This window comes from Lygodium microphyllum, chromosome 7, assembly GCF_053477565.2.
Source record: "Lygodium microphyllum isolate KBCC chromosome 7, Lygodium_microphyllum_v1.1.10, whole genome shotgun sequence".
Classification (NCBI taxonomy): domain Eukaryota; kingdom Viridiplantae; phylum Streptophyta; class Polypodiopsida; order Schizaeales; family Lygodiaceae; genus Lygodium; species Lygodium microphyllum.
The window spans coordinates 19,274,490-19,283,697 of record NC_141141.1 but is presented as its reverse complement, the minus strand read 5'-3'; the positions used below and the strand labels follow the sequence as shown (position 1 = coordinate 19,283,697).

The 9,208-nt window shown below is 38.1% G+C and overlaps 1 protein-coding gene and 1 pseudogene across 2 annotated transcripts; both read right to left on the bottom strand.

Moving 5' to 3' along the window:
- Positions 1 to 1,672: 1,672 nt before the first annotated feature.
- On the bottom strand, positions 1,673 to 3,327 carry LOC148033232 (uncharacterized). Its single transcript, XM_087681125.1, has 2 exons — positions 2,915 to 3,327; positions 1,673 to 2,347 (listed from the first exon to the last, which is right to left on the bottom strand). The coding sequence occupies exon 2, from the start codon at positions 2,274 to 2,276 to the stop codon at positions 1,848 to 1,850; it is 429 nt and encodes a 142-aa protein (XP_087537251.1). The 5' UTR covers positions 2,277 to 2,347; positions 2,915 to 3,327; the 3' UTR covers positions 1,673 to 1,847.
- Positions 3,328 to 5,477: 2,150 nt separating this feature from the next.
- LOC148033231 (uncharacterized) lies at positions 5,478 to 7,584 on the bottom strand (annotated as a pseudogene). Its single transcript, XR_015691449.1, has 2 exons — positions 7,485 to 7,584; positions 5,478 to 7,392 (listed from the first exon to the last, which is right to left on the bottom strand). The product of XR_015691449.1 is annotated as an uncharacterized LOC148033231 (transcript).
- Positions 7,585 to 9,208: the final 1,624 nt, after the last annotated feature.

The window sequence follows — 9,208 nt, the reverse complement described above, 5'->3', positions numbered from 1 at the left end:
TGGGCTTTGAATTTCAGGCCTAGAACTTAGATGGCCCGCCTTTTTTAAAAATTGAAAAAGAACAAGGTAGCCTTTAAGAATTAGAAGAAAAGGGATTTACCCTTCATAATAGCAAATTTCTCATTTCCCATGGGGTGATAGAGTAGGCTACCTTGCTTCAAACAGTTTACCACTTAGAAAATATTCAACCTAATGCATGTAGTTCATTTTATCTACTTTGTCATTGTGTACACTCTCTCTTAATCTCTCTCCCTAATTACTCACACCATCACCCATGAATGGATCTAACCCTAATCCACCATAACTCTAACCACATCTTGATTAGTGTGTGTGTGTGTGTGTGTGTACTAACCTCTCAAGCTATCACTAATCCTAACAACTAGTATCAGAGCATGGAGTGTGATTAGAATCTCTTAATCACTAATAAGATCCTAATTAGCTCTCTTATTTGCTCTATTTTGCATTGCACTTAGCATAACTCTAATTATGCTTGTTGAATCAAGCGAATTGCATTTTATTTAGTGTATTTTTTATATTTTGCGTCATTAATTAGTTTCTTAAGAATCACAATTGATGTGTTCAATTAGCGTGTGTGTGTCATGCATGGCAAAGGCCCGCGTAGCATCGCATTATTTGGCCTCCGGACGCCCGATTTACACTCGTGCGCAAGGAGGGCAGAGTGTGCAATAACAAGCAGCGGGACCTAGAAGCTCACGTGAGCAAAGTGTAGTAAAGCACAGCAAGAAGAGGCTGGAACGGATCACTACAGAACATGTTGTGCTCGGCGGTGCTCTAGGAGCTCGAGATTGCAAGGCACGGGTTGTTGTAGCCCAAACAGGTGCCCCGTCGATGCTCTTGTGTAACCACACAAGCCAAGTGCAGTGTTGTTCTAGCTGTTGGCTGCAAGCCGATATTGTGCTTGGCAGTGCCTGTGAAGCCAAGCTTGGAGTTGTTTCAGCCCCTCTCGAGCAGCAAGCAAAGTGCGACAGGAGCTTAAGGACTCCATTGAAGCTGCAGAGAGGCTTTGTCAAGGGTCATGATGTATTATTGCATATTATTGTATTGATGTATTAATGTATATTAATCTATATTACTATTGCATATCATTACATGTTACTGAATATTGTTGTATTGGTGTATTATTACATCACTGCATATTATTGTATATTATAATCTTTATGTTACTGCATATATTAGTGTACATTATTGTATTACTTTATAATATTGTGTATTATTTCTAATTATTGTATTATTACATATTAGTGTGTTACTACATTATTGCATATCATTGTATATTATTGTATTATTGTATATTACTCACATATTATTGCAAAAATTAATGATACAAGGATAGGTTTTTGGATGATAACAAAGTTGTAGTCTTGGGTAACAAAACTTTAGAGCTTTGTGCGAAATTAGAGTACTTGTAGCACTTCTTGTTATTGGTCCTAGATGCAGTCCTAGATACTGTCCTAGATGTAGATTCATATATATAACGTAGTGGCAGGTAGTGCCCCTTTGCACATACTAATTTGGATTTATGTCACCACCCTTTACATTAACATTTTATCTCTACTAGCATTACATACCACAATCCTCCATGTTTCACTGGATCTCTTTGACCGAGGTTCCGCTTATGAACAAGCTTTACGGAGAAGTTGCCAAGGGATAGTGCTCATGTTTTGCTTCTTTGTTGTTAAGAGGTTGAGCAAAATTGATATTGCTTCCGGCTCCATGGTAATTATTCCACCAAAATATGTGTATATTTTGATGCATATAATATTCATGATGTGTATTTGAAGCAAAATATTCATAATATTTGCATATAATGTTTCTAAGCATTTAACCTATATATTTAAATCCTCTGTAGCATCCACCATGAAATTGTTCTCGAATAAATAGTTTTGAAACACCGTCTCAAAATCTTGAAATGTGCGACTCAGGAATTTCAGTGCCCACACACCATTGTGCACGAATTTAGTGTGCAACTGGTCTCTGGAGAACTTTGCTTGCAACTTCTCGCTCACACCAGCTTTCATCTTGTTCCCAACCAAGAAATACCACATTTTCCATGATTGATCCATGATCCATTCTTCTTGATTGCTCTCATCGTCATCGTCGTCGTGTGCATCTCTGCTAAACTCCCACGTACATTCCTCATCAACAACAACCCATTGTCCTCCGAGATGATGGTACAGTATGGCTTCTCCCTTGCCTCCCACAGAAAGAGAAGCAAGCTTCCCAATGACCTCAAAGCTCAAAGAAGCATTGTCCATGTCACATAATCAGAAGATGGCATGTCTTGAATTTGCTGACACTGAACTGCTTTGAAGAGAGAGACGTGCCGCTGCCACGCATGGAAAACCCAATTTTAACCAATTATGACACTGAACACCATTGAAGAGACCAAAAACAAGCATATTGAGAATTATGGGATTGGCATCAATCCTATGAAAAACTATAGAAATCCTTCACTCTTGTATGGTCACAAGAGATAAATAATGAAAATAGACCTCTGTATCATCACACTTATCACAGTTTCATCATGTGAAAATTAAATTGAGCATAGTCGCAGCTCCAATATGAAAGACCGCACAAGTTATCATCACAAAGAAGTAAAAAAGCAAATGGCAAGTTTTTTACACACAAATCAAACCAATTGTAGAAGCATTAATCCCCAAGTCATCTTTCCACTATTTTTGTTCAACTCAGCATAATTCATTTCATTCTTGGCCTAAGGCTTCTCCTACCAACAACAGACGCATTTTTAACCTTATCCTTCTTACCATCAAACAGCACTACCTCCTCAACCTGACACAAGCAAAGGTTAAGTACACAATACATAAGCAAAAACATATTGCACTTTAAATGGCTCTCTGAGCACACACATTGCAGAGACATTGGCATCACGTACCTTTTTCTTCTTTGCTACATGCTTGGTGGGTTTCCGTTTGCCCACCTGAGTAGCAATCGGCCCATGGTCACCAACAACCACCGTATCAACAGTAGCAACCAGCTCATGATCTCTCTTGGCTGCCTCTTTGCCTGCTTCATCCTCCTCCACCGGCACCTTAGCAACAACCACCTGCTTGTACGGCTCCTTGGCCTGCCCTTGCGTCTCAGTAGCATCGTCTGCAACATCCTCCTGACACAAACAATACGCTAACAACGAGGTAAACAGGCACACAAGGAACAATGGTCAACACTCACTCACTAGCATTTTTAATGCTTTTATAATTAGCTCAATTTCCTTTCTGGAAGGCCAGCTGATCTCTGTATTGGTGCTTTCTTGACTCCATGTCCTTACCTGCCCACATATCCCGAATTCATAACATGTAACCTACATTGAAGATTATATTGTACACAATCAACAAACGTTTTCATACCTACACTTGAAGACTGAAGAGAATCGTACTCCAAAAGCTTGGCTACAAACAATTTGGGCCCTCTTCCTTTCCACTCTCTGTTGCTTGCTGATTTTATCTTCTTCCCAAGCCTTCACAACTTGCACGTTGGCTACATATTGCTTCACATCTTCGTATGCTCTTTCCACCATGCTTTAGGACCTGTGCCCGATTCTCAGGTGAAAGAAGAAAATAAAAATACTTTGCACTAGCTTCAATCTTTAACCTCCCGACATCTTCTTCACTTTTAGACTCACAAAGTTTGCATGAGAATTTACAAATATACATCATAATATGTATACAATAATTTAATATACATCATAATATGCATATAATAATATAATATACATCTTGATAATCATACCAATAACCTATTATACCAATAATATAATATACATTGTAATATGCATAAAATAATATAATATACATTATAATTGACAATCAATAATCTAATATTCAACAAAGCCCTCCCTCAGTAGCAACAGTAGTGAGACTGCTCTGATCCCAAAATAAAAGCAAGGCTCTTTACAACCTTATGGTAAATAGCCTTTAACTATAAGACAGTGTGTAACCTTTTGAGTTCTCACTCAAGTTCCCACTCAACACTCCGTACACTAATGAGCATATATCTTTTTCTTTTTATGATGAAACTAGAGAAGGGTGAGTGGAGGTATCTAACAACTGGCCAAAATTAGCATGCTTTAGTAGCTCCTGTTGTTATACAATGGGTCCAAGTCTTATAAAATGGACCCTTATGAAATGGGACATCCCTTAGACAAAGGGTCTAGTGCTTATACAATGGGTCCATGGCTTATACATTGGATCCACTACCTTATACAATGAGGCCACCCAAGTGTGTCCATGGCTTATACAATGGATCAACCTATTATACCAATAATATAATATACATTGTAATATGCATAAAATAATATAATATACATTATAATTGACAATCAATAATCTAATATTCAGCAAAGCCCTCCCTCAGCAGAGCAATGAACTGCTACTTTCTACTGATGCTGATCCCAAAATAAAAGCAAAGCTCTTTACAACCTTGTGGTAAATAGCCTTTAACTATAAGACAATGTGTAACCTTTTGAGTTCTCACTCAAGTTCCCACTAATGAGCATATATCTTTTTCTTTTTATGATGAAACTAGAGAAGGGTGAGTGGAGGTATCTAAAAATTGGCCAAAATTAGCATGCTTTAGTAGCTCTTGTTGTTATACAATGGGTCCAAGCCTTATAAAATGGACCCTTATGAAATGGGACATCCCTTAGACAAACGGTCTAGTGCTTATACAATGGGTCTGTGGCTTATACATTGGATCCACTACCTTATACAACAAGGCCACCCAAGTGGGTCCATGGCTTATACAATGGATCCACTGCCTTATACAATCTAGACATCCTAGTGGATCCATGGCTTATACAATAGGTCCATCCCATATACAAGGGGTCCACCCGTATAAAAGTAGTCATGTCCGTATACAATGGGTCCATCCCGTATAAAAGCGGTCCATCTTCTTATACAATGGGTTGATCCCCTTATACAATAGGTCCATCCCCTTATACAATGAATTTGCAAATGGCCCGTCACACCACAGGTGGATTTACCCATAGCTGCCATCACAGTAGAAAGTGTCAGCTCTCATATCAACATGGGAAATGCATTACTTGGCATGGCTTCATGAGAAAATGCAACATGATGCTGCAAATGATGATGTGGATGTGGATGCTCCAAATAGGCAGCATATTGATAATGTTGATGCTGGCATGGGCGCCATGCCTAACCTTCAGCTTGGGCTTCTTGATCACAAGAAAGTGTGAAAGCTATGTGACAGATTGGAAGCGAGGTGCAAGGCCGCGATGGAGGACACAATACGTTTGCAGATTGATATCAGCAATCTAATGAAACTGGTTGTACATAACCAAAAATTTTGTGAGGAAGATGTTCCCGTGCCTCCCTCTCCCTCCCTCCCTCTCCCTCCCTCCCTCCCTCCCTCCCCCCCCCCCCCCCCCCCCCCCATTATGTTTAACAGAAGATAAATTTGCTTATTATATGTGAGATGTATACTTAAATACATATTAAATTTTAGAGACCAAGCATATATATTCAAAAAGTACATATTCATTCATTGTAATATTCAAAAAGTACATACTCATTCATTGTGATACCTAAAGAAAAACTCTTTATCTATCTCCAGAGTTTCCATATACTCAAAAACACAACACTCATAAAATGCAACAATGTTATCACATTCCTTCTCCCCATAGTCTTCGAGCAACCTCTCATGCGAGGGGTGTTGAGTGGGAACCAAAATTTTGACACAATTCAACATAGTGTTATCAACAAAGCGCATCTCAAGGCATTCACAAACTTTTTTAGCATAAGTGAATTGAAACTCTAAGGCATTTGCAAGATCTTTACCTTCCTCATCCCTTACAACTTTTTGACCAAAGAATATATCTCCTTTTAAAGAGCATCGTAATGCATACAAAAATCCATTTTCGGTACCATAGTCAGGTATAATAGGATACCCGCCAATACCTTTCTGACAAGCATTCAAATCAAGCTTTCTTTTGATTAGATATTCATCTTTAATGCATAAAATGGTGCTTATCATTGTGCCATGAATCGTAGAAACATCAACATAATCTTTTTGAAAACGAAGACTCAAATTTGTCAGCTTTTGCAAAATATCCGCAAGAAAATGCATCGCATATATACATTCAAATGTGCTAAGTATGGCATGCAAATCCATACGCTCTTTTTCCAATAAACAAAGTAATGCATCCATAGATTTGCAAATTTTTACTAAACATCAGTGCCTATTTAGCCATCTTACCTCAAAGATGCGTTGCATTTTGATCACTTCACAATCGAGCTCTTCTTGCACTATTTTAAGCTCTTCATTGCGGTTAGAGCTACTAGAAAAGTAATTTGCAATGCTATTTATAAGTCCATCAATTTGTTTGGCATATGTAATCTTTTTGGTAGTATCCGATACGACCAAATTAGTCCTATGTGCAACACAATGGATAGAGGTAAGCATAGGATTGACTTGCTTCATTAAAGTAGCCACCCCTTTCTTTCTACCCACCATGGTGGAACACCCATTGGAGCCAAATGCTATAAGTTTTTTCATATCAAGATTTGTATTCTTTAACTCATACATGATCCTATCAAATATTCCCTTAGATGTAGAGTCATTAGTGCGAACCATACCATAGAATGTAGAACATGGCACCGACTCATCTTCCAAGTAAGATAGATAAATAATCATGTGATGGTGTATAGAGATGTCCGTGGATTCATCCACAATTACTCCAAACCACGAAATTTGTCTAACTTTATCCAAGGTTTCATCTATTATAGATGTAGCAATGCAATGTACTATATCCGCACATGCTTTATCGTCATTGTAAAGACTAGTGATATTTTTCACATTAACACTTCTCAGCAAATCAAGCAAACACAAAAATGATGTAAATGCATGGTTTTTTTTTGCTACATGCACTTTTAAACAATATGTGCAATGCCTCTTCTTGGGTAGATGCATCTTACGCAAGCTCACTCTCATGGCGCACTTGCCAAACAACATGGCATTACAAGCATCTCTATGACATTGAGTGCATGCATGAGATCGCAAGTTACTAGTTTTAAAGTTTTTAGAACCTCTCTTAGAATATGCACTTCTTGCGTGAGGGTAATCCAAGCAATAAGAGCAAAAGAGCCTAACCTTTTGATTATAAAAAATCAACCACTTGAAAGATGATAACCAATTATCTTGCCAAAGCAACCTACGACACTTTTTACCTTCTATATCTGAGTTGTTTGGGTCATCACCTTCATATAATTCATCATCGACATCATTAGTTTTAATTATAGAGCTTTTCTTACCAAGTCGGGTCTTTTTATTCACATTGTACGTCACCTTTGAGAGTTGAAGCAATGTCCTTTGTGTGACCCCTTTCTTCTTTGAAACCTACATAAGTAAATATGAGAAAACAAACACTCGGATATCCCTTATTAACATCAAAGTAAACATACGTTTAAGAAAAACATTACATTAATCACCTTGGATGAAGCCGAGGAGGTTTGTGTAACTTTTGATATGGAAGGACTAAGAACATCCATCTTAAAAAGGATCCTTTTGATGTTGTGAACCGCCGTCGATATTGGACTAGAAACAAGAAGGGCAAATAGCTTAGAGTTCCATACACAAGTAAGAAGTTTAGCAAGAAAATCCAATAGCTCATAATGTAATTTTGTCCAAGACTAATGCTTAGACTTTAAAAACTAATGCTTAGACTTTCAAGATTACAAAAGTTATAAGACTTCTACTAAAATTAGATTGCCAAATATGCATTCTTACCAAATTACCAAACGCTGCCCTCTTGCCAAATGGTGCTTCTTCTTCTATTTTTGAAGCTAAGCTTAGAATGATAGTGGAAAAAGGGTGTAGGAGCTATGTGCTCATTGGACAAACGAGGCGAGGAACTTATACTACCATATCACAGTCATAAAAACTTGGGCTAGCATTTACTAAAGCAATGGGCATTTACTAAAGTAAGCAAGTGCCAAGAGAAACTTGCGCTTGCATAAAAGAGCTTGCAGATTTAGCGTGTTGTGATTCGTGAATGACCGGCCAGGGCCCAGCATCAATTTTATAGTGGGAGTTTGGAGAGCTCGGAGAACGCACCTGTAGTCCTGCTCGGGCGCTCGCTCGCTAATGTGAGTTGAGTGAACTGTGACCCTCACGGTTACCTCTCTAGAGCCTCGGCCCTCAACTAGCAACCCTTCGGGACGTAGCATCTTTTTGAGACAGTAGTAGGGAAGATTTGGAAGATTGGATGCTTCATTCTTTCTTGCCCAAGCTTATGCTCATCTTTTTGAGACAGTATTAGTAGGTGGAAGAACTCTCTCTAGACTCAACAATAGACTTCTCTCTATTTTGGCGATTCCAGTTTAGTCCTATAGAGTCATCCTACAAAGCTGGCACAATTTCATTTAGAGGCAACACATAGCTCACGAGGAGGAGGAAGAGGATGACTTTGCAAGACTAAATTGGAATCCCTAGAATGACGAGGAGGAGGAGGAGGAGGAGGAGGATGAGGAGGATGAGGAGGCATTATTGTATATTAAGATATTGATATGCATATTATATTCTATATTAGGCTATTTGTGTGCATATTAAGATGCATCTTAGGAAATCTGTATCCACGTTATAAATTTTATTGCATATTATTATGTATTTTTAAAATGCATATTACTATGAATATTTATGTGTATTAAGTATTGATATACATATTGTATTGTATACTATAATGTTTATTTATATGTAAACTATTATGAATATTTGTATGTATATTTCTTTATATATTAATATGTATATTTGAATTTGTATATGCATATTATTATGTATATTAAGTTATTGATATACATATTATATTACAGTCACACACATGTATTCGTGTCAGGTGGCAAGATGGGCGAAGGGATGGGGGGACAACGCATGGCTATGATGAAGGCTAGTTTGAAAAATGAGAAATTCCCCCCGCCTATGAAGGGTGACAAAGCAGAGACAATATGGCCCAAGGCCGATTGGGATAGACTTGTGTCAAAGGAGGAGAACATTGCAGCGGCTACTGGGAATACATTTCGCCAAGAGAAGGTAATACAGGAGCTACTAAAGCATGCTAATTTTGGTCAGCGTGAGTTTGATTTTGCATTCACTGGGAATCAACCAACTAAAGCTTTTGGAGTGTTTAAGCCAGACATGACCCTTGCATTGAAGGGTT